The sequence below is a fragment of the Caretta caretta genome, chromosome 13 (assembly GCF_965140235.1).
Source record: "Caretta caretta isolate rCarCar2 chromosome 13, rCarCar1.hap1, whole genome shotgun sequence".
Classification (NCBI taxonomy): domain Eukaryota; kingdom Metazoa; phylum Chordata; order Testudines; family Cheloniidae; genus Caretta; species Caretta caretta.
In genome coordinates, this window is record NC_134218.1 from 18,938,247 (window position 1) to 18,964,632 (window position 26,386).

The following is a 26,386-nucleotide window of genomic DNA, read 5'->3' on the forward strand; positions in this document are numbered from 1 at the left end:
ATCGCTTAGTTGTGGCTTATTTAGTAGATACTTCAACAGGGATCTTATGATGTTAAAAATTCATGTTTGAAAAAGTTTTGAGATCTTGAAATGATATGTGCCATAAATGTACAAATATTACTGTTTTGGGGACATATGTATGATATCTTTGGGACCAAAGAGACAAGTGAAATTTTCCTAGATCAAAAATGTCAAAGGTTTATTGAAATAAAGGGAAGAAAATCTGGACTACTCATTTACCACATATTCATTTGTGACTCCTATATTCCCCTTCTTCAGCTTTATAGCCTCTGGTTCCCACTGTGTTACTTGACCTATTGCTATCAAGAATTACAAATATCGGAGTATCTTTGCTTCTTAAACTTAAGGTATAACTCTAGTAAAGAACTGTTCACTGCTACGCGTCATCATTGTATCCCGTATGCTTCAGAATTACTCATGAAAACAAGAAAAGTTTATTTTAAATTTAATCCTGAGTGTAAGCTGAGAGCTTTCTAACAGCATGTATGAGCATTGCATAGCTATGTCCCAGCTACCAGTTTTATCAACTACTTGTAGAAGAGAGATTGAGAAGTAGTGCTCTATTCAGTGAAACAGTAAAGAAATGCAAACTGCAGAGCTATGTAGGTCTTGATTGGATGCATTTTCAGCAGACATTTCAGGAAGTATATTATGGACTCTTTAAATGTGTTAATGTATTCGTTATAGATCCTGGCTCTGCCGAACGCACAGCACAAAAGAGGAAGTTTCCCAGCCCTCCACACTCTTCCAATGGCCATTCCCCGCAAGATGCATCTACGAGCCCTATTAAAAAGAAAAAGAAACCTGGCCTATTGAACAGTAACAATAAAGAGCAGGTAACGGAACTCATTGTCTTAATGCGATAATAGCATATGAAATAATTAAAGGCTGTGATGAGAATGAACCTGGAGCTTTCTCCTCTTTACTCAGTTTCATTTTGTACTGCAGATCTCCATTAGCTGATTGTGGTGAATGTACAAGATAGCTAATAGGCCTTTGTCTTCCCTAATATCTGTGGAAACAAGGGGCACGCTGTGAAGCCAAAACCCAGGAAATTTAAACCCAATCAAATGAAATGCTATTTTTCTTAGCATATTGCCAACATGTGGACTTCTGAGCAAAAGAAGTTATTGAGGAATATATTATAAATTAATTAATTTAGCTGGATCTTTTAAAAGGACAAAATATATTCATAACAATATTTGTCATCATTAATATGGAAATAGTATCAGGAAAATCAAAACCCAGGTCTGAGAAGGATTTCCTCTCCCCCCTTACCTCTGTTACAAGCATTGACAAGTATCCAGGTGCTTTTCCCCTGAATTCCCCTGGAATTTTTCCCCGAATCACTGGATAGTGGCCATTGCCTAAATCAAACCAGATGAATCAAAGGGTCACCCTCATTGTGGGTATTTTTATTTTCTGTGTCCAGGTGAAATTACAGGTGCACCATATGATACTGTTCAGAGTTTACCTGATCTGCTGGAACAAATTCAGAAGCTGGTTTGTGTGCCCTCTGAAAACTGGGCTTCTGTGCACTATCTCCTTATTAAAGTTTCATTAAGGCTGTAAATTAATGGCAGTTAATTCAAGTGATTAATGGAAAACAAATTAACTAGATTAAAAAAATTAGTCACGATTAATCACAGTTTTAACCACACTGTTAAAAAATAATAGAATACCAATTTAAATTTATTTTAAATATTTTTGTATGTTTTTCTACATTTTCAAATATATTGATTTCATTTACAACACAGAATACAAAGTGTACAGTGCTCACTTTATATTACTATTTTTATTACCAATATTTGGACTGTAAAAAAGGTAAAAGAAATCCACTCAATCTACAAGTCCACTCAGACCTACTTCTTGTTCAGCTAATCACTAAGACAAACAAGTTTGTTTACATTTGTGGGAGATAATGTTGCTTGCTTCTTATTTACAATGTCACCTGAAAGTGAGAACAGGCATTCTCATGGCACTGTTGTAGCCAGCATGGCAAGATATTTACATACCAGATATGCTAAACATTTATATGCCCCTTCATGCTTCTACCACCATTCTAGGGGATATGCTTCCATGCAGATGATGCTGGTTAAAAAAAATGTGTTAATTAAATTTGTTACTGAACAACTTGGGGGAGAATTGTTTGTCTCTTGCTCCATGATTTTATGCGGATTCTGACATATATTTCGTATTAGGGAAATCTTGGATGATGACCCAGCATATGTTGTTTGATTTAAGAACACTTTCACTGCAGATTTGACAAACGCAAAGAAGGTACCAATATGAGATTTCTAAAGATAGCTACAGCACTCAACCCAAGGTTTAAGAATCTCAAGTGCCTTCCAAAATCTGAGAGGTAGAAGATGTGGAACATGCTGTCAGAAGTCTTAAAAGAGCAACTCCGATGTGGAAACTACAGAACATGACCCACCGAAAAAGAGTATCAACCTTCTGTTGGTGGCATCTGACTCATGATGATGAAAATGAACTTGCAATGATCCCCACTGATTTGGATCATTATTGAGCAGAACCCGTCATCAGTACTGTACACTTTGTATTCTGTGTTGTAATGGAAATCAACATATTTGAAAATATAGAAAACACACAAAAATATTTAAATAAATAGTATTCTGTTATTGTTTAACAGTATGATTTAAAATTGCAATTAGGACTTTTTTTTAAACTTGCGATTGATCATGTTGAAATTTTTTAATCATTTCACAGCCCTAAGTTCCATTTTAAATATTAGATGCTTTATTCTTTAATTTTTACTTTCTCGTGCCAAATAATCACTTCACATTTATCTGCAAGCAACTAATGAGAAATTTTTTTTCTAAAGCAGTGGAGTCTAAAAGCCACCCTGAAATTAATGGGCATTCTTGATTTCTTTCTTGTTTTTGATAAGACAAAACTGGGGATTTGTAGTGAATCTGTTGGTCTTATTGCTGAGCCACTCTGAAAGTGAACTGTTTACCATGTAAATTGACCGCCTGTCCTATTAACCCTTAAAGGTAATCTGAAGACTGGTGTAGAAATTTGTTTTATACCCTTTTTGCTGCTTTATAATGTACAAAGAAGGCTGAGAGTATGTTGAATTTTAAGTGGTCCATTTCTGCTTGATGCCAATGTTAGAATTGTTAGAATAAAACATATGGAATATTCTGTTTTTCTGAAAGATAACATGCTAGAAATTATTTTGGGAAAGTTTTATGGCCTGTGTTATGCAAGAGGTCAGACTAGATGATCCTAGTGGTCCCTTCTGGCCATGAAATCTGTGAATCTGTAACCAAAGAGTTATGGAGTCAGAGAACATGTATAAAACAGGTTGAAAAATTAGAGCTCTTAACTAGACAGTTATCACATAAGCCTTCTTGGCTGCAGCTCATTTTTCTAGCTAGCAATAACTCTTTTTCACACAACTGGGTAAAGCATCATATTGATTTTTCCAAATCAGTTTGTAAATATTACTGTAGTTTTCTTTAGTTTTTCTATTTTATTAGTCAGCTCATGTTAACTTAATATAAATACAGACTATAGGCAATAAGCAAGCCCCTTTTAAAACCAAGAGACTAAGTACTCGAGCCTGACTTGACTAGCTGGGAGAGCGTGGAAAGCTGCTGCTTTAACTCATAGAGAAAACAAGTTTTTCGAGAGGAGGGTTACTACTATGTTCAATGCTGAATTTTAATATATTAGAACATTTTGCTATGGTCAGAAACCAAGTTTGTGGATGTCTTTTTTTTAGGCAAATGAGTCTGTCACTTTCAGTCCTTCGGGCTCTTTTTTTGAGCCCCATGAATGTATCTCACTGGTCAGCTCAGCTGCTCAGCCTGGCTCAAAGGAAGGGAGGTGATGAATGTTTAAAAGATGCAAGCACCATCATGTTAACACTTAGTTGCCCATGACTTCTAGAAAACTGAAACTTCTATTTAGAAACAAGAAAAGGAGTACTGGTGGCACCTTAGAGACTAACAAATTTATTTGAGCATAAGCTTTCGTGAGCTACAGCTCACTTCATCGGATGCATTGAGTGCATGCATCCGATGAAGTGAGCTGTAGCTCACGAAAGCTTGTGCTCAAATAAATTGGTTAGTCTCTAAGGTGCCACCAGTACTCCTTTTTTTTTTGCGAATACAGACTAACACGGCTGCTACTCTGAAACCTATTTAGAAACAGTTATGACAATTTTCTTATGTCTGTCTTGGGTGTGGATTTCTAAGGAAGTTTTTATGAAAACAGTATCTTTGCTCAGGAAATTTATCTGCTGCTTATTCCCCAAGTGAAGTCATAAGGTATTTTAAATTACATTGGGAATTTGCACTTATTTCAGCTGTTGGTGATCTGTACTCAGAGTAGCTGGATGGGTGAAAACCCCAAGTGTACTCTAGGAAAACTAATTTGCACCCATGCGCCCTTGCTCAAGTACTAAGTATGTTTTAGCAGTGCAAATTACAGCTTTCCCTTTGCACTTGGGGTTTTCACTCTCACAGCTACGTTTGTAGTTTGTTACAATTTCAACAACTGACAGCCAATTCCTAGTGTATATAATGCCTTCTACAGTATCTCTAATCCCACGATTTCAGAAGTCTTTACTAGTATATGTATTACATATGCATAATCTCTAATGTTATATTACTGTATATAAAAGCATGTGAGCAGGGGGAGCCACTTAACCCATCTCTATGGTGGAAACACACAGTACCTGTTTAGCAGTGCACAGCAGTGCTGCATATCACTTAAGGATAGAAAGAGATGAGTACTACCAGATTTAATTGAAATCTCAGGTGAATATAATATCAGCCATACTGGAAATTGACTAGGATAGTATTGTTAAAACCTCTACCCTTGCCAAAAGTGCTGTGGGATATTTAGAGGCTAAAAGTGATCTGTCTACATCTCTGGAAAAAAAAGCACCTTCAGCTGGAATGATACAGAGGGAAGAGTATTACTTCCTGCACCACCTACTTTGTCCTCTGTTCAGCTATGTAGCTTTAGAAATCTAACAAGATCACAATCTGAGTTGATGAGACTGATGGCCTTTGTGATATTAGTCATGTCCAGAGCAACCAGTTATGATGTCACACACAATATTATGGTTTGACTTTAAATGAGGAATAATAGTGAATAAACTTTGTCTAAAATTAGGATAACTTTTTTCAAATTATCCCTAATAATTAATGAAGGTGGAAAAGAATAGAAAATTAAGTGCCATCAGTGGAATAATTCCTAATGGAATATTCTTTTCAATTTCCCAGGGCATGTTAGCAGCTCTTCAACAAAGGACTAGTAAATTTAGGGAGCGTGGGATCAGTTTGGCCCTGTCAGGCATGCTTTTTGAAATGCTATTGATGATGATTTTGCCGTGACCTATGCCAGCACTGAACTACTTTCATTTATAGTTAAGGGGATTTTTGTGCAAACAGTTACCGCAACAGTGCCAATTCCTGCTGTAAGGAAAGTTGTGGAGACTGCAAGTCTTAGCTTGCATTGCTCCTTATTGGGAGACCTGTCACCTCTAAAGGGCACATCTCTGTATTGAATATGAGGGTATCTACAAGTCTTGTTACTGGATTATATCTCCTACACGCTGTATCCTTGTTTCCCTCTATCTCCCCAATTTGTTTTCAGTCATAAATTCAGTGTGAGCCATTAGTTTGCATATCAGTAGAGAGTAAACCTATTTACAAATATCCATTCTGCATTTAATGAGATAATGTACCTGCACAAATGCTAAACGAGCTCTGTAAACTGCTGTTTGTTTTTTATTATGAATATTGTTGTTTATTTATTACTTACTTGAAAATACAGATTTGTTTTGAAACCAAACCTGTCTTTCTTGCCTACATTTCAGTCAGAACTAAGACATGGTCCGTTTTACTATATGAAGCAGCCACTCACCACAGACCCTGTTGATGTTGTACCACAGGATGGACGGAATGATTTCTATTGCTGGGTTTGTCATCGGGAAGGCCAGGTCCTCTGCTGTGAACTCTGTCCTCGGGTTTATCATGCTAAGTGTCTGAAACTGACAGCGGAACCAGAGGGTGATTGGTTTTGCCCAGAGTGTGAGGTTAGTTGGATATAAGGACCTGTGTATGTGTCTCGTGTTCTTGAGATTCGAGGGAAATTGTCACACAATCAGAATTAGTTCTCCTTTTACTCTGTTTGGACTTCTGTTATTGTGAGTGCACCTTGGAAAAGGTAGTAGAAGGGGTAGTACGAAGACCCTTCTGTTGTCTTGAGTATCTAGATAACTTTTGTTTTCTAACCTGAATCTTCAGCTTCCTTTGTTTTCCCGTCTGGAGAGAAGCTACATTTCAAAGAATTATCACTTTGTCAAGTACCTCTAATTCTGCAGAGTTTGGCTAATTTAACTCGTGCTCCCTCCGTTAGTGAGCAGATCAGCTCTACAGCAATGCATAAAAAATTGCTCTGTTGGGCCTACAAAACAGTGGGTATTAATATTATTTTTTCTTGAGAGGAATAAGTAAACATGTACTCATACTTTTTCAGTGATTCTTGGGAACAGAACTGTACATTGTCTCATTATTTCAATATTAGTAAATCCCACATACCAATTTGAGCATTTATTGGGTTAGAACCTAGATAATTTTCTTAAGTATTCATATCATAATTCCATAGTCAAATTTGGGAATTGAAGTACTCCATATTCACTTTAATAATAATAATTAATTAATAATGTAGTAGAAAATGGATATAATTTTCTTGTCTTTTTAAAATTTTTCTGATATATTCAGCTTATATGTTGTGTAAAAGAAATTTCTGAGAAATAAGTTATATTTGTTGTGTTACACTGTCAGCACTGTTGTAGTTTCATGGGATGGCTCTTACCACCCACTTGAATAATGAAGGGACATTTTAATGTAAAATAGTCATGAAAAACAGTCATCAAGAAGTTTTTTCTGATTAAATATTTGTAATCTTAATTTGTAGAAAATTACTGTAGCAGAATGCATAGAAACGCAGAGTAAAGCTATGACAATGCTCACCATTGAACAGCTATCATACTTGCTCAAGTTTGCACTACAGAAAATGAAACAGCCAGGGGTAAGGAGAATATTTTTTACATTAGACTTGCATGTATAATTTAATTCTGCATAGTTTGTTTCCTTTTATTGATCTTGATTATGGCATAGCTTATTGTATATTTGATTTTGAGCTAGTTAGTCACCCACATATATCTGTAGTTGTTGATGGTAAACAGCAATGTAATTTATTATGGTGATGGGTAATCTGTTGGTATGCATGTAAAATGAAAGATTTCCTGGTATCAGTGTAGACAGCATCAGTATTAGCACAGCTTTGGATGATAATGTTGTTCTTCTGCTTAAGTAGTTTATTTATAGTCTTTGATATTCACCATAGAGTCTGAATGATCAAAAACCTCACACTATGTGTAAGGTGTAGGCCCAATTTTATAGATGGAGAAACTGAGGCTCAGAGTGCTTAGGTGACTGTTCCCAGATCACCCAGGAAGCCTGTGATAGAACTGGGTACAGAACCTAAATCTCATGAGTCCCAGTTAAGTTCAGCAGTCCTAAAGTTTTTCAGTTGCTGTATGAGATCCAGGGATTAATTGAGGAATAAATTGAAGGAAGAATTAAGCTAGCAGTTTAACAATATTTAGAGTAGATATAGTGAAACTACAAAATAGAATTCAACACTTCCCACTCAACAAAGGTGAATGGGAAATGAGGGCCTAAGCCATCAATTTCTACACAGTCCAAGCTTGCTGCTGCTTTTTTTTAGCAGCAAAATCGTGTGCTTGAATGTTTCTCCAGGGCTTAAGGGAAGGAATCCTTTCTAGCTATTCACTAGCGGCATTGCTGCTCGGTGGCTACAACTGTAGTCATGGCCTAACCACAAAGTTGCATTGATTTAATTAAAAGGGTGGTGGTACATTGGTTTATATCTGCTTTGTATTGGTTTAGTTTGCAACTTTTCTGTACATGTGCAAGATAAATTTAGGGTCTAGAGTAGTCTCCGCAGAGGGCATGTTTCTACACAATCTTGCACTTGTTTAGTTAAACCAGTGTGGATCCCCGTGTGGACAGACGTATATCAGTTTAAAACTGTTTTATCAGTTTAGCTTGCTCCCGTAAATTTACAGAGGAATCTGAGATTGGGGAGTGGTATGGAGCAGACTTGTCATGTCATGCTTAATCTTTGCCTGATCCTGGGTCTGGCCAGGGGATGATTCAGAAACTGACAGAACTCAAAGCAGCTTTAAAATTGTGCTTGGCTGCCTTTGGCTCCAAGGAGCTACTCTAACAGCCAGAGATTATCAAATTGCAAGTGTGGTCCAGCCATGACCCCGTTTTCCTAGCAATTTTTTCTGTTCTAAGCCAACAGTACACCACCTGCTGACGGAATCCTCAGAAGGCTGGTTAAGGTGGCTCTGACATGCAGGAGTCTGTCTCGGCGTCTTAGTTTTATCCCTCAATTGCCTTAGGTCTGGAACTTTTAGGAGGCTTCAGTTGTCACCTTCATCCCACTCTCCCTCTGCAAGCCTGTGCGGATTTCAAGGACTAGTGATAAAGAAGTAAATTTGACTAGGATCTTCTAGATGATTTGTCAAGGATTGTTTCAAATCCTTTGTTAATAAACTGCTTTCCATTCCCATTCCTACACAGACGATATTATAGAACCGGAAACTCAGAAAATGACTGTGGGTCCACAGTATTACAGTAAGAAGTAAGGTTATGAAAACAAGAGTTTGAGTCATTGGCTCTTACCAGTTCTGATCTCTTTTATATAAATACTTTTGCAAAACAATAACAGCAGTTTCTAGGAAGACCATCATCTTGAGTATTGTTGAGTTTTGTCCTTTGAAAATCTTCTAACTCTGGTGTTGTAAATCTCGTGCTATTATAATGAGCTATTAGAAATTATAACTGCTGCTTTTCAGAAGCAAAATTACATTGTTCGTTTACAAAAGAGTATGCCAAGAATTATTATCTATGCATTTTGAAAATGCAGCTAGAAAGATTTTGCTTAATGAATATATTTGGGGTATTTCCTCCTTCAGGCTTGTGACTAACACCTGTCAATCAAGATATAGTATTTTTAAATTGAAGCTGATTATCTCTGGAGTATTATAGTCCATATATTCTAGAAAAATATGGTACTGTGTGCCTTTTATTTGTTAGGATTTTTATTATTTATATCCTGAAATATAAAATAGATGGTACAACAAAATGCTCACTCGCTCTCTCCATGTGTGTGTGCGTGCGTGCGTGCAATAGGATCCTCCTAATCAGGATGACCCAGTCTAGAGAATTTTGCCCTTATTAAGCAGAATTCAGTGTTAAAATAAAATGCTATTTTATATTGGTTCCCTGTTTCTGTAATTCAGTCACAGGAAACCAGTTGGTTCGTGAAATAATTAAGGTAACGCAAATCTGTCTGAATTTCTCCCTCTTCCCTGCAAACTAGGATAAAATTTGGCAGCTGGAGAAATACAGAGCCATCAAGTTTCTGAGGGATTTTGTGGTACTGGGAGATTGAAGTGGGCTAGCTGTATACAGCATCTAATAAGGGAGAATTAAAACAGTTCTGCTTTGTTAAGCCACCTTTGATAAAGGTATTCTGAGGAGAAATGAGGCACTGTCAGGGTGTGAGTGTCAGAAAGACCAGAAATCTTTCAGGTATCTCAGCTGAGCAGAATTACTGTCCTAGTTGTGCAACAATCCTTATATTGGGTTAAATTTGTTTCTCCCCCCTTAAGTGGTTTGTACTGTACATAACATCAGTCTATCCCAAAAAAGCCTGATGGAAAAATACAATATCTGATACTTCCTAATTGTTTTTAGAAAAGCGTAAGTTGGAGGCCTTATGCTCTTATAGCTGTTTCTAAAAAAATGATTTAAATCCAGGCCTGTGGCTACCAGAGGCTGAACATACCATGAAATGAACCCCCTTTGGTCCATTCTGTTCTGTTGTAGCCTTTTTCTTCTTCATTAATTGTATTATCGGTAGTTCCAAAGAAGTACTTTTGCTCAGACCTCCCAGTTAGAAGTAGGTTTAGGGCAGGAATTGCAAATGTTGGGCTGGTGAAGCTGTTTGGTATTGGTAATATGTGGTTTGCTTGTTTTTTTCTTTTTAACAGACAGAGCCATTTCAAAAGCCAGTTTCACTGGATCAACACCCAGATTATGCAGAATATATCTTTCATCCAATGGACCTTTGTACATTAGAAAAGGTTGGTTTGCATTTAGGGGAAGAAGCTTTATTTTAAAGTTCAGTTACTTTAGTTGGGATTGTTTTGGTTTTTTATACTGTTTGTAAGTATTTTAGTACTGATTTGTGTTAATGATACCTGTTTCTAAAATCAGTGTAATACCATTTTACTATTTAATTAATCCTCTTGCCCTTACTGGGTCCTTGTCTCACTTTTGTGGGTAAATCTGCAGATAGTTACTGCATAGTCTTTACTGTATCTGAGCTCAGCTTGTTCCCAGGGGAGAAGGAACGCTGACAAAGAATCAGTCATGACCCCCTGATTCTCAGTCAGTTGGCCCCATCATAAGTTACAGTTTCAGAAGGTCAGCTTTAATTTATGCCACAGAGGTGAGATTCCTCAAAGTTTTTACACCAGTATAGAATTGAACATGGCAGAGGCCGCTCCACCATGCCCTTTCTTTGCCATGACACACTCCTTCCCTTCCTGCTGGGAGTGAGGTAGTGGTTTTCTGGCTCAGAGGGCAGTAGATCTACTTCCAATGATGATCTGTAGGCAGACGTTTCCCCCTATACATGGTGAATTCTGCAGCACACATCTTTGTCTGCTTTAATTTCACTTTGTACCATGGGTGGACCAGGGAATCCAAACCACTGTATTGTATTAGGTATGCTATAACATGGCCCCTATCTTTTAAAACTCTCTTGACCCATTAACCCAGTAATTGCAGGTAATGTAAAGTGAAAATTGGGGAGTAGAGGAAACTGGAGACTGAATTTACTGCATACAGATGTATACCATATACACATCATACCAGGGAATTACCTATTTTTTAAAATTTGAAATAATTATTGAATGCCTCTTATACATTTTTTTAATTATGTGAAGTACATTTTGATAGTGAATGTCCTTTTGGAGTAGTAAAAAAGTACCTGGGGCATGTTCTGATTCTGAAAACAGTTCTTGCATATTTAACAACCACATGATTAATTGTGTTCACTAACATTTATTAATTGGGTGGTTGATAGGAAAAATAGTTTATAAAAAGGGGGGACATGCTTTGCATTGGTAAATTATCTCTGCTTCCTCATATATTTCTGATTTTCTTCTTTGCAGAATGTTAAAAAGAAAATGTATGGTTGCACTGAAGCATTTTTGGCTGATGCCAAATGGATTTTGCACAATTGCATTATTTACAATGGGGGTAAGTGTGTGCTTGCTTCCAGGAAATTAAAATTGTGAAAAGAACTGTAATAGTAGAGCAGTTTCTAGATTCATAGTTGGTGAATGCTGAAAATATCTAACTGTTAACTACTCTAGTGCCTAAAGAAATAGAGTTATGTTTGGAGAACTGTCACAAGAGCAAATACTATCTGTGCTCATTATCTCACCAACAGTCCCAACTTAAAATGTGTGTTCTTCAGGGGCATGCAGAATGTGGGGTGCTTTGTAAAAGCTTATTTGAGGAAACTTTATATTTCATGTGTCAGTTAAAAGAAGCGCCTCAACAATACAGTTGCACTGCTATTTAACAATCTCCGTGCAAATGCTGGAACAGACGAGAGAGAATTCCAGACTGAAACATGACTCTGAATGGTACCCCTCAGAATCATCCCAATGCAAACTGACTGGGAGGGGGTGTTTAGAGAAAACCTTTCACATAGCTGTTGCCATGTTATGCATGGATTAAGGAGGAAATGATATCATATTGCTTTCACACGCACTATATTTATACAGACTTTAAAATGCTTTTTTAGATGTTTTTCCTTTCAAATGGATCTCATTTACCTGAATATTTAACTTTTTTTAGAAGGAAAATGTAAACTTTAATCTAATTTTAGGACAACAGTCATTTTAGTTGATCCTCTTTCCTTATCATTCCCTTAGGAAATCACAAATTGACACAAACAGCAAAAGTCATAATCAAAATCTGTGAACATGAGGTATGTGTTCCCCAGTTAACTTAATTTTTCTGGCTATATCAATTAAAATGGAAAGAACTTTTTTATAGATTCATATGTGAAGTATAAAATGTTTTATTTAATCATAGTTTCAGTCTTTAAGTATGATAGTCTTAAACTTGCTGAATTAAATTTGCTAGTCTTAACTAGTCAGATGTGTAAATGGTCATTTGCAATTGCATTAACGCAATGGCAGTTCTGAAAGTCTGGGCCTGAGCATTTGGCACTAGAAAGTTAAAACTGAATTTTGTAAACGTAATTTATTTGACCCACAGCAGTTGCAAATTGTCTAATGATCTGACCCTTTGTATCTAAACTCACCGATTTCTACACCTCTGGGTCATCCCATCAGTGCCCCCAATTCTTATAAAGAAGTTCTGAAAACTTGGTGATTCTGAATAATACAAATTAAAAGCATGGTGTCTGATCTTCTTGAAATTCTCCATTTGTTTATTTAAAAATACCTTTTACATGAGGAATAAAATATTTTATATCTGATTATGAATGAAGTGTCTTCTCTCCTTCTCAAACTAAGATTTTATTTTTGTCACTGGGACACATGGCAGTGATAAAATATAATCTGAAGAGTGATCTATGATATGACAGTTTATTTTATCAACTCTCGGGTCCACCTATGATGCGTAGAGAAGTATTACATTTTACTTTAACAATGGTAAATTTTTCTTAGTTTTAGTTTAAAAAGAAGTATATGGAGCTTAATCATGCTGATTCATCTGTCCTGAATAATACCTCATCAGAATCCTTCAGTGTATCTTTTACATGTAAAATGTTCTGTATGATGTTCCCGTAACCCAATATGGGGAAGAGCAAATGCTTCTCAAAACCATGTTGTAATGACTTGGCAAAAAGTATAATTATCTACTGAGTGATCTGTGGCTGCACATTTTCCTCCTAACGATAGCAGGATCCTAGAAAGAATAGAATAATAATGTTTTAATCACAGCTTAGATTGTTTTGAACTCTGCAGTAGCTGCTCACCTTCTTGTTGCAGATGAATGAAATCGAAGTGTGTCCAGAATGTTATTTAGCTGCTTGCCAAAAACGAGAGAACTGGTTTTGTGAGCCTTGTGTAAGTCAAAGATTTTTGTAGTTTAACACTTTTCTTAAGCAAAAAAGTTACCATTAAGTGTGTATGAATATATTGTTTTGTGTGCCCCTCGTTTTAAATCAGTGAGCGGTTATGGATCTGGACCAAGGGGAAAAGTTTAAAAAGCTGCTTATTGTGGCTGCAATGGATATGAAAAGTCGAAAGTTGAGTTACTTGTGCTCTTTTGCACATCCGTACTCTTCATAGTGGGTCCAAATGGATTTCTCAGTTCTGGGGAACAAACACAGAAGTTAGGGATTTTGCTAAACATATCTTAATCTTATCAGAGATGTTTGACTGTCGTACTGTGCACTGTTACAAAGGATATGTACAGTCTGATGATTACAGGTGGTGTTGACATCCAGTACTGGATGATGGAAATGTTTTAAAATTGACTTTTCTCCTGCCTATTCCCTTGGCCGCCAAAGAATATATCCTTATTCTTGGGTCATCTGTGCTTACACGTGACACTTGGAGGCAGGGCAGGATTTTTAATATGTGAATATGCATTTCTGGCCTTGAAAATGTAGCTTGCATGTCTTCTGATGATGACATTTTAAATATTACACCAGGTATGCATAACCTATAACAGACACAAATTAAGACACAACTTCTCAAGGAGAAACCTATAGTCCAAGAGCCTGACTCTTCAAGCCTTCTGCATGCAGAATTCTCTTGGCTTGAGGGGAAATGAGAGCTTGCAGGACCGGCTCATACTTAGACAGAGTGCAACAAACATTTAGGACAGGGAAAGGAAAAAAGATATCAGAATATCCAATTTGAATGTGTAGAAGTGCTGGTGCTGTTTCAAAGAATTGCTGCTTACATTATTTTGATGAGTTTACTGTGATTTCTCATAAGTATATATTATATTTGGTTGACATTTTTGATTTTTAAAAATTATAATTACAATTATTATAAAGGCTCATTTCTAATTGCTGGGATATGCATAAACCTAAAAGCTGCATAATAATATACAGTTTCCAAAATAGTGATTGGTTAATTCATGGAAATAATCATTGGGTAATAAGCTCTTCCAGACAGGGATCTATCTTCCTTCTTATTTGGAAAGTGCTTGTGCATTGTGGGCCTTGTTGCAATCTAAATAATGAATAAAATGAAAAACCACTCTGTGTGTCAGAAATTGGAAAATAATATATTGCTTACAATATTTTCTCACTGTGTGCTGTGCATCTTCTTCTAGAGCAATCCCCACCCTTTGGTCTGGGCTAAACTCAAAGGCTTTCCATTCTGGCCTGCTAAAGCACTGAGGGATAAAGATGGGCAAGTCGATGCCCGTTTCTTTGGCCAACATGACAGGTGGGAATTCAATTAAAATATGTGTGAATTGGCTGTGCTTTCTAAATTGTTGTGATAATTCTGCACTGTCAGAAGTTGTTTACACTATCCTGTCTTTGAATGTTTGATGGTAATAGCCGGAACAGTACTATTTAATGTATTTATCTGATCTAATCTATCTAAATGTTTTTAAATTAAGATTTTGTCACATATTAAAATTAGGAGATATCTTTCATATCCATGTCCTTAGTAAATTGTTAAGATGATGGTTTTGTATGGCTGAAAAATCATGGATGTTAGAGATGGAAAAGGCCTTTTAAGTGGCTGTGTCCTTTCTCTGGCCAGTGTAAGAATAAATGCATCATTTTGGATGAAAAACTCACATTGTAAAATGTAGTATCCTCATTTGAAATGCCAGTTTTGCTCCAGAGAGAGTTTGGTTAATTCATTTTGCTTAGCCTGGTCAGAGCTCTACTAGATAGAGGATACAGTGACCACTAACAGTGGGTTTAGCAAGAATTGAAAAACATGAATCTACAGGGCTGTATGAGGCCGTGCATTTATATACTCTTTATGGCTATGGAATAATTAAGTCAGAGCTCCTGGAATTTTACAGTCACCTGTGGGTTTGGTGGGTCTGGAGTTGAATAGCTACATGAAATCATGCAAAATAAAATAAATTCTCCAAACCTCTCTACTGCACCTGTCCTGATAGAACTTCAGAGTATACTACACAGTATTCAGAGTAGCAGCTGTGTTAGTCTGTATTCGCAAAAAGAAAAGGAGTACTTGTGGCACTTTAGAGACTAAGAAATTTGTTAGTCTCTAAGGTGCCACAAGTACTCCTTTTTACTACACAGTATGTATACAGTTTTACACTGTAAAGAATAGGAGTACTTGTGGCACCTTAGAGACTAACCAATTTATTTGAGCATGAGCTTTCGTGAGCTACAGCTCACTTCATCAGATGTATACCGTGGAAACTGCAGCAGACTTTATATACACACAGAGAATATGAAACAATACCTCCTCCCACCCCACCGTCCTGCTGGTAATAGCTTATCTAAAGTGATCAACAGGTGAGCCATTTCCAGCACAAATCCAGGTTTTCTCACCCTCCACCCCCCCACACAAATTCACTCTCCTGCTGGTGCTAGCCCATCCAAAGTGACAACTCTTTACATAATCAAGTCGGGCTATTTCCTGCATAGATCCAGGTTTTCTCACATCCCTCCCACCCCCATACACACACAAACTCACTCTCCTGCTGGTAATAGCTCATCTAAACTGACCACTCTCCAAGTTTAAATCCAAGTTAAACCAGAACATCTGGGGGGGGGGGGGGGGGGGCTAGGAAAAAACAAGAGGAAACAGGCTACCTTGCATAATGACTTAGCCACTCCCAGTCTCTATTTAAGCCTAAATTAATAGTATCCAATTTGCAAATGAATTCCAATTCAGCAGTTTCTCGCTGGAGTCTGGATTTGAAGTTTTTTTGTTTTAAGATAGCGACCTTCATGTCTGTGATTGCGTGACCAGAGAGATTGAAGTGTTCTCCGACTGGTTTATGAATGTTATAATTCTTGACATCTGATTTGTGTCCATTTATTCTTTTACGTAGAGACTGTCCAGTTTGACCAATGTACATGGCAGAGGGGCATTGCTGGCACATGATGGCATATATCACATTGGTGGATGTGCAGGTGAACGAGCCGCTGATAGTGTGGCTGATGTTATTAGGCCCTGTGATGGTGTCCCCTGAATAGATATGTGGGCACAATTGGCAACGGGCTTTGTTGCAAGGATAAGTTCCTGGGTTAGTGGTTCTGTTGTGTGGTATGTGGTTGTTGGTGAGTATTTGCTTCAGGTTGCGGGGCTGTCTGTAGGCAAGGACTGGCCTGTCTCCCAAGACTTGTGAGAGTGTTGGGTCATCCTTTAGGATAGGTTGTAGATCCTTAATAATGCGTTGGAGGGGTTTTAGTTGGGGGCTGAAGGTGACGGCTAGTGGCGTTCTGTTATTTTCTTTGTTAGGCCTGTCCTGTAGTAGGTAACTTCTGGGAACTCTTCTGGCTCTATCAATCTGTTTCTTTACTTCTGCAGGTGGGTATTGTAGTTGTAAGAAAGCTTGACAGAGATCTTGTAGGGGTTTGTCTCTGTCTGAGGGGTTGGAGCAAATGCGGTTGTATTGCAGAGCTTGGCTGTAGACGATGGATCGTGTGGTGTGGTCAGGGTGAAAGCTGGAGGCATGCAGGTAGGAATAGCGGTCAGTAGGTTTCCGGTATAGGGTGGTGTTTATGTGGCCATTGTTTATTAGCACTGTAGTGTCCAGGAAGTGGATCTCTTGTGTGGACTGGACCAGGCTGAGGTTGGTGGTGGGATGGAAATTGTTGAAATCATGGTGGAATTCCTCAAGGGCTTCTTTTCCATGGGTCCAGATGATGAAGATGTCATCAATATAGCGCAAGTAGATTAGGGGCTTTAGGGGACGAGAGCTGAGGAAGCGTTGTTCTAAGTCAGCCATAAAAATGTTGGCATACTGTGGGGCCATGCCGACGTGCACGGCTGAAATTGTGGAAAAGCAGCATCACTTGCCCCATAACCTCAGCCATGCAGAACGCAATGCCATCCACAGCCTCAGAAACAACTCTGACATCATAATCAAAAAGGCTGACAAAGGAGGTGCTGTTGTCATCATGAATAGGTCGGAATATGAACAAGAGGGTGCTCGGCAGCTCTCCAACACGAGTTTCTACAAGCCATTACCCTATGATCCCACTGAGAGTTACCAAAAGCAACTACAGCATTTGCTCAAGAAACTTCCTGAAAAAGCACAAGATCAAATCCGCACAGACACACCCCTGGAACCCCGACCTGGGATATTCTATCTACTACCCAAGATCCATAAACCTGGAAATCCTGGGCGCCCCATCATCTCAGGCATTGGCACCCTGACAGCAGGATTGTCTGGCTATGTAGACTCCCTCCTCAGGCCCTACGCTACCAGCACTCCCAGCTACCTTCGAGACACCACTGACTTCCTGAGGAAACTTCAATCCATCGGTGATCTTCCTGATAACACCATCCTGGCTACTATGGATGTAGAAGCCCTCTACACCAACATTCCACACAAAGATGGACTACAAGCCGTCAAGAACACTATCCCCGATAATGTCACGGCTAACCTGGTGGCTGAACTTTGTGACTTTGTCCTTACCCATAACTATTTCACTTTTGGGGACAATGTATACCTTCAGATCAGCGGCACTGCTATGGGTACCCGCATGGCCCCACAGTATGCCAACATTTTTATGGCTGACTTAGAACAACGCTTCCTCAGCTCTCAACAATGGCCACATAAACACCACCCTATACCGGAAACCTACTGACCGCTATTCCTACCTGCATGCCTCCAGCTTTCACCCTGACCACACCACACGATCCATCGTCTACAGCCAAGCTCTGCGATACAACCGCATTTGCTCCAACCCCTCAGACAGAGACAAACCCCTACAAGATCTCTGTCAAGCTTTCTTACAACTACAATACCCACCTGCAGAAGTAAAGAAACAGATTGATAGAGCCAGAAGAGTTCCCAGAAGTTACCTACTACAGGACAGGCCTAACAAAGAAAATAACAGAACGCCACTAGCGGTCACCTTCAGCCCCCAACTAAAACCCCTCCAACGCATTATTAAGGATCTACAACCTATCCTAAAGGATGACCCAACACTCTCACAAGTCTTGGGAGACAGGCCAGTCCTTGCCTACAGACAGCCCCGCAACCTGAAGCAAATACTCACCAACAACCACATACCACACAACAGAACCACTAACCCAGGAACTTATCCTTGCAACAAAGCCCGTTGCCAATTGTGCCCACATATCTATTCAGGGGACACCATCACAGGGCCTAATAACATCAGCCACACTATCAGCGGCTCGTTCACCTGCACATCCACCAATGTGATATATGCCATCATGTGCCAGCAATGCCCCTCTGCCATGTACATTGGTCAAACTGGACAGTCTCTACGTAAAAGAATAAATGGACACAAATCAGATGTCAAGAATTATAACATTCATAAACCAGTCGGAGAACACTTCAATCTCTCTGGTCACGCAATCACAGACATGAAGGTCGCTATCTTAAAACAAAAAAACTTCAAATCCAGACTCCAGCGAGAAACTGCTGAATTGGAATTCATTTGCAAATTGGATACTATTAATTTAGGCTTAAATAGAGACTGGGAGTGGCTAAGTCATTATGCAAGGTAGCCTGTTTCCTCTTGTTTTTTCCTAGCCCCCCCCCCCCCCCCCCCAGATGTTCTGGTTTAACTTGGATTTAAACTTGGAGAGTGGTCAGTTTAGATGAGCTATTACCAGCAGGAGAGTGAGTTTGTGTGTGTATGGGGGTGGGAGGGATGTGAGAAAACCTGGATCTATGCAGGAAATAGCCCGACTTGATTATGTAAAGAGTTGTCACTTTGGATGGGCTAGCACCAGCAGGAGAGTGAATTTGTGTGGGGGGGGTGGAGGGTGAGAAAACCTGGATTTGTGCTGGAAATGGCCCACCTGTTGATCACTTTAGATAAGCTATTACCAGCAGGACAATGGGGTGGGAGGGGGTATTGTTTCATGGTCTGTGTGTATATAAAGTCTGCTGCAGTTTCCACGGTATACATCTGATGAAGTGAGCTGTAGCTCACGAAAGCTCATGCTCAAATAAATTGGTTAGTCTCTAAGGTGCCACAAGTACTCCTTTTCTTTTTGCGAATACAGACTAACACGGCTGTTCCTCTGAAAACTGTAAAGAATGTGCATGCCACAACTGCTAAACAGTCCTTTTAAAACAAACTCTCTGATAGGCTTTTCTGCTTTGTCCCTAACCCCAGCTAGTCTAGATCTGAAGATTGTTTTTTAGGGGATCTTTTTACAGACTTAATGAATTATCTAGGTAAAGAGTCATTTCACTGGTTGTGTTTCTGAGTCAAAAAATACATTAGTGGTAATCTAAAACACAAATTATTTACCAAAAAGCCCTACTAACTATGCAAGATTAATTAAAGTAAGAGGACATTCAAAATTTTTAGAAGATACATTGTGTGCTGGTCTTCGGATGTTTTGATATTAAAACAAATTAATCTGGGCTAAAAACTAGCAATTTCAAATAAACAATGCAGAATTTAATTTTATACCTTTCCTTTTTTCTTTTTGTTTTTTACTGTTTTGTATGTAGGGCCTGGGTTCCAATAAATAATTGCTACCTCATGTCTAAAGAAATTCCTTTTTCTGTGAAAAAGACTAAAAGCATCTTCAACAGTGCAATGCAAGAGATGGAGGTTTATGTGGAGAATATTCGTAGAAAGTTTGGAGTATTTAATTACGCACCTTTCCGGACACCGTATACTCCCAACAACCAATACCAAATGTTATTAGACCCTACAAACCCAGCAGCTGGAACTGCAAAGACAGACAAACAAGAGAAAATCAAACTGAACTTCGACATGACAGCATCACCCAAGATTCTAATGAGCAAATCTATGCTGAGCAACACTGGTCGAAGGATTTCCTTGACAGATATGCCACGGTCACCAATGAGTACAAACTCATCAGTTCACACTGGATCCGATGTTGAACAGGATGCAGAGAAAAAAGCAACCTCCAGTCATTGTAGTGCAAGTGAAGAGTCCATGGACTTCATTGACAAGAGTTCAGGTAAAAGCTAGGGAAAGAGGGATGCTGCATTTGGTTTAAAACATTTTTTTTTCTTAAATGTAATTAATAAAAACAAGCTTTTTTGCCTGGCAGTTTACAAGGAAGTTGTAGATGAAGGGAGCAGTTTAATTTTATCCATCAAAAGACACAGAAAAGAAATAATAGAATTAAATTGCATCAAGAAACATTTATTTTAAATAGCAGGATATTTTTGTAACTGTCAGAATGAGAGCTTATGCACTCGCCATCACTGGAGGTATTCAAGTTGAAACTTGACAGACAATTTTTAGGACAAATTTAAGAATAATAACGTGTACACTGTGTGCCTGATTCACCAATACATTACTCCATTGAAGTCAGTGGAGTTACACCAGTGTAAAGCCCTACAGTGCCAGGAGGCAGACTGGATAAGAGGAATCCTGATCAAGTGCAAGGGTCAGCAACCTTCAGCACACAGCCCATCAGGGTAATCCGCTAGCAGGCCGCGAGATATTTTGTTTACGTTGACCGTCCACAGGCACTGTCCCCTGCACCTCCCAGTGGCTGAGATTCACCATTCCCGGCCACTGGGAGCTGCGGGGGATATGCCTGCGGATTACCCTGATGTGGCATGTGCCGAAGGTTGCCAACCCCTGGTCTAGTGGTTAAAGCTCAGGACTGGGGATTAGCAGGTCTTTATTCTGTTTCCAGCTGTGCCACAGAGTTGAGCAAATCACTTAACCTGGATTTTTTTCTTCCATAAAGTGGGGTGGATCACATCCACCTCACGGAAGTGTTGTTGAAATTGATAATTAATGATTGTAAAGTTCTTTGTGATTCTTGGAAAAAAGCAAAAATCATCTTTGCATCAAAGCAGCTGCTGCTGCAATTGTTGGCTAAGATTTTCAAAAGTGACGAGTAGTTTGGGATGCCCAGTATTTGGGTCATTAACTTCAGACACCTTGAAAATTGCTTGCTTTTCAGAGAGGACCTTCTTAAAGAATCATTTAAATACTGGCACTAAGACTAGGTGTAATTTCAAGGGAGCTAATAACTTTAGTTTTTAAGGGTGGGGGAAATGACCTATCTAAACGATATTCAAAAAGCAGTGTAAAGGATTTCATATAAAAATTTGGAAACTGTGGAAAAATTAGATAACACAGCTTTAGGTATAATAGTAAAATGGAGTGAATTCTCAAATGTTGCTCATCTTAAACACAGAACTTAATTCAAGAAACTACCATTCATGTTTCTCAATCAAAAGAGGAGCCAAGCGTATGGGAAATAAATACATGAAATATTTTTTCCTTGTCCTTAGATTTGTTTAAATTTCTGAGTTGCTCTTCTGCCTCCCTGTAGAGACTTTTATCTTGGATAGACATGTGAGAATTCCATTTCCTTCAAAATAACGTCTATTGAACCTGTAAAAACCTTTCTTAAACCAGTTTGTATGTTGTCAGAGGGACTCAGCTTTTTCGGTGTCTGTGTGATTGCACTGATAATATACACCTTTCTGAATCTCGTATTGTTTAGTGATGAACTCTAGTAGAACATCTGCTAGTGCATATCATGAACAAGAAGGAGAAACTTCTGTACTAGCTGCCTTTTGGTTTAGAGAGCAGGGTTGCTGATAGCAGAGTCAGAGCTTATAAAGACTGGGAGTGGATGTGTCATTACACAAAGTAAAACTATTTCCCCATGTTTATTCCCCCCCACCACTGTTCCTCACACGTTCTTGTCAACTGCTGGAAATAGTCCACCTTGATTATCACTACAAAAGGTCCCGTCGTCGTGACCACCCCACCCCCTGCGCTCTCCTGCTGGTAATAGCTCACCTTACCTGATCACTCTTGTTACAGGGTGTATGGTAACACCCATTGTTTCATGTTCTCTGTGTATATAATTCTCCCCACTGTATTTTCCATTGCATGCATCTGATGAAGTGAGCTGTAGCTCACGAAAGCTTATGCTCAAATAAATTTGTTAGTCTCTAAGGTGCCACAAATACTCCTTTTCTTTTCACTGGTAGAGTGTTCATCATCTTGTGAATTGCCACTCTCCTTTGAAGTCCCTGAGTATAAGGAATTGTAACGCGAGTCCTGTTTATTTCTCTTTTTTGGGGGGGGTTCACTTTTTGGGAAGTATTTCTCTTCATCGAGAAACATTAGTTTGTATTTTACAATCACTTTTTTTAAATTGAGGAGTATTTGGATCTTCTTGCTAGTCGTGCCACCGTATAAGTGACATTGAGTCCCAGTCTTGCTCCTATTGATTTAGTGAGATTAGGATTGGGCCATTTATTTGCAACTCTGCCAGTTATAGCTACAGTGTCAGAAACAATAATCCAGTTTCCAACCTACTTTAAGCACTTCAAAAGGAAATTTTTAATTATTGAACAAAATCTTTACTATATAAACTCTTCGCTGGTGTGCTCTGCTCTTCCTGTAAACTCAGCAGAGTCAAAACATTCAGAAGCATAAACAGAAGTCCAGGATTTTTAATTTATTGATGTTGCATAACTCCACCTGATCACTTGATGTCTTCAGACATGATGTGTTAAGCTATTGTGTCAAGGCACCTCCTTTCTCTTACCAGCCCTAGCGCTTCCCCCTCTGGCGATGGTGGGCCTGGGGTAATCAGCCCCACTCAGACAGGGTTTGCGTTCTCCCTTCTGTGCTCCCTTGGTTGTATTTTCAGGGTAGGCCTGAGGGGTGATCCTCCACCAAACAAAACGGAAACAGTCTTCTAAACAAAATCTGTGGGGGCGGAGGGGGAGGGGTACCTTAGGTGTCAGTTCTTCTCTTAGCAAGCACTCAGGTTTGGCTGTTTTGCCCTTTGGGAAGGAGCACAGCCTCTCACCCTAGAGCAGCCTATTTCCCTGCTGTCACTAGTCTGGCAGCAGCTTGTCTTTCTCTCCTCCCCTCCCCCCAGCCCCGCAGGGGTTTTTAAAGGCCTCAGGCAGCCCTTAATTGGATTCAGGTGTCCCTGATTGACTTGAGGTAACCCCTTCTCAGCTGCTAAAAAAAGGGCTAATATATCGATCTTCCAGGACCCTGTTGCTGCCGTCTGGCCTGACTTTGTCACACTATATAATAATTTTATTAAGATGATGTTGAAGTAAAAAGAAAACGGTACAGAGTTTAAGCATAGAAGTTTCTGGTTATCAGGGAATAAGGTACAGATTATCAAGGGGTGCGAAATTCGGTTTAGGAACGGGTGGCGTAAGGAATACATAATCTGCAATCTTCTTGATTGGGGGTAAAAGTTTAATAGGTCAAAGTACAGACATTGAGATATGGGGGTATGTTGTTCATATAATGGCTATGTTCAGGTGTGGAGTATAATGAGTGGATACGATGATGAGAAAGGATTTACCGTCATTTAGTGGGATTTAATGTTCATTGAGTTTAAATGTACATGCTAAGTGTCCTATAGTTACCAGGCCCTTAAAGGTTAAATATCATAGGGCAACAGAAAACCTCTCTCTCGTGCTACTTTACATTAAGTCGTCATCAGGTCTTCAGTTGCCTTTGAGTGGGGGGATCCAGTTACAACACAGTTCCAGTTTGTGGAATAAACAGACTCTTAAGTGTTTAGAACCAACCCAGATTTGGTTGGAATGCTATCAGGGATCGTTCTGCACTATAAAAGGAAATGGTGCTGAACCTGGTTCTTCTTTGAGGAGTGTCCCTATGGGTGTTCTACTTTAGGTAACTGTGCGCCGTGTGACTCTAGTCAGAGAGTTTTGACAGCATTACCTGTGCTGTGCATGCACTCTCCCCGTCTTGCGCCTGTGTCGGCACTTGACTAGCACTGCGCGGCCACCTCCCCTCTCAGTTCCCTCTCTACTGCCCTTGATCCAAGTCAGAGCTCTAGCAGAGCGCTCACCTTTTTACCTCAGAATTAGTTTAGATAGATTAGTCACGTAGTTTTAGAGTAGTTAGGTTAGTTGATTCCCTTTTCTTCATTTTCTCCCCACTTAAAAAAAAAAAATCCTTAAGTGACATTGTTTTCCCTCAAAATGCCAGCGTCTCCTGGCTTTAAATGCTGCATTTCCTGCCGGGAGGCAATTCCAATTTCTGACTGACACTCACAGTGTGTCCGGTGCTTGGGGGAAATTCATGTGCCCCAAAAGTCCAAAAATTCTATAGTCTCACGGCCAGATCAAGAAAAGCCAGAGACCTTAAGCTGAAACTCCTCTTAATGGAGAAGTCCCTCTGTCCCGCTTCAGACCTGGGTTTGCAGACTTCTCCGGCAGCCCTGTCACCACATGCAGCTTCTGACAGACACCCCTCCTTCACCCCACAGGGAGGGGACCTGTCTTCTAAAGGATGTGGAAAGAGGAGAGCTAACACTCCCCCCTGAAGACCACGCCAAAGAAGAAGTGTCTCTCGACTCCATCTGCCGCTTCGGTACCAACCACGCTGCGGCGTAGTACCTTTGAGTCGGCAGGGACCTCCGGCACTGGCAGTGCCTTTCAAGCCGCGGACCCTAAGCTGGCAGGCTCTAAGAAGGAGGGAAGGGGGAAGACCGCCTTCTCTACCTCAGGACCGACAACACACAAAAAGCGCTCAGTACCGAGTGACTCTGTACAACAAGCAACACTGCCACCTCCTGATATTATGCTATATTGCACAGATACAGCACCGCAGATCCCCGCGCTGTCCTCGGTGCAATCTATGCAGGCTCTGTTCCTTCCGACACAGCAAGGTCCCCTAGTACTGCCACAATTCTCGGCACTGGTATCTCCATCAGTACCACAACAGTTTCTTGCTCCAGAAGACTTGACAGTTTCCCCGGTACCAAATCACCTCTCTTTGGTACAGATAAATTGCTTTGGTAGTTTCGCTGCCGCTCACTCCAACGACAAGAGCTGCTACTCCTGAGGATGTGGAAGGAGAGGCTTTCTCCTTCAACAGTCTTTACCCATGCCAGCCAGTGTTCGGTCTGCACTTCAGGAGCACCCCAACCTCCGACTCAGCCTGATTTTCAAGAGTGGTATGGTCATCCATGGGGACCCCTGCCTGTGCCCTTCCCACCTCAGTGGGCATTCTGAGACCTGTGGGCAGCTTATAGATAGTTTTACTCTTAACACCACAACTGCCACCATGGAGATACACAGACATGCTATACCAAAATCCACAGTTCCACCAGATGCACCTCCCAAACAGAATTCTGAGGAGGCGGAAGAAATCTTAGATCAGGAGGCAGCTGCTGCTACCTTCACCTGACTCTCACCAGATCAGACTGTTATGCCTTCTACACCTACTGCTGGAGATGATCACAGGAGCTTCCAGGATCTCTTCAGACGGATTGCTGACACGCTCCAGATAACCCTCGAGAAGGTCTCCAAATCATGACACGAGCTCTTGGATATACTCCACACATCCACCTCCTCTAAGATTGCCCTCCTGATTAATTCAGCGCTCATGGAACCTGCTAAGAACATATGGTTGACCCCCACTACCATCCCTCCCACATCTAAGAAAGCAGGCAAAAAATTCTACATCCCTTAAAAAGGGATGGAATTTGTATTCACACATTCTCAGCCAAATTCATTGGTAGTTGATGCAGTTAATGAAAAGGGCAAACAACATTCCTCCAGAACCACCCCTTCTGATAAGGAGTGGAAATGACTAGACTTCCTTGGCCGCAAGGCCTACATGCCAGAGGACAAAAGGGAGCAGTTGCTCATTTCTGAGGGTCATCTCTTGGCTAGGACAGCCCTCCAGGCATCTTTGGACTCTGCTGACAGGGTGGCAAGGACCATCACAACCGCTGTAGTAATGCGCCAGGCATCCTGGCTTCACCTGTCAGGATTCCCCAAGGAAGTCCAAGCCACGGTAGCGGACCTTCTGTTCAAGGGTCCAAAACTGTTCTCCAGCAAGACTAATGAGTCACTTCAGCTGTTGAAAGACTTGAGCCACTCTCAGATGTCTTGGCATTTATATGTCTGCAATAAAACATAAGCAAGACCGGTATTATATATTGCAGCAACCCAAACAAATCCCATACACACAGCAACCGAGACAATATGCTAACCAACGGAGTAGACAGAGACCGACCAGACGCGGCCCAAACTCCTCCCAATCTACC

The 26,386-nt window shown here is 39.9% G+C and overlaps 1 protein-coding gene across 7 annotated transcripts in view; it reads left to right on the forward strand.

The window, feature by feature from the left end:
- ZMYND8 (zinc finger MYND-type containing 8) overlaps nucleotides 1–26,386 on the forward strand; it is a 124,714-nt gene that overhangs the window by 57,190 nt on the left and 41,138 nt on the right. For 6 of the 7 annotated variants that reach the window (XM_048819511.2, XM_048819509.2, XM_048819512.2 and 3 more), the window contains 9 exons: nucleotides 709–857; nucleotides 5,879–6,097; nucleotides 6,982–7,095; nucleotides 10,157–10,249; nucleotides 11,345–11,432; nucleotides 12,116–12,171; nucleotides 13,202–13,279; nucleotides 14,502–14,617; nucleotides 19,833–20,311. In XM_048819511.2, the coding sequence (XP_048675468.1) occupies nucleotides 709–857; nucleotides 5,879–6,097; nucleotides 6,982–7,095; nucleotides 10,157–10,249; nucleotides 11,345–11,432; nucleotides 12,116–12,171; nucleotides 13,202–13,279; nucleotides 14,502–14,617; nucleotides 19,833–20,311 (1,392 nt within the window). The remainder of the gene's footprint in view (nucleotides 1–708; nucleotides 858–5,878; nucleotides 6,098–6,981; nucleotides 7,096–10,156; nucleotides 10,250–11,344; nucleotides 11,433–12,115; nucleotides 12,172–13,201; nucleotides 13,280–14,501; nucleotides 14,618–19,832; nucleotides 20,312–26,386) is intronic. The other variant, XM_048819510.2, reaches the window with a different exon arrangement.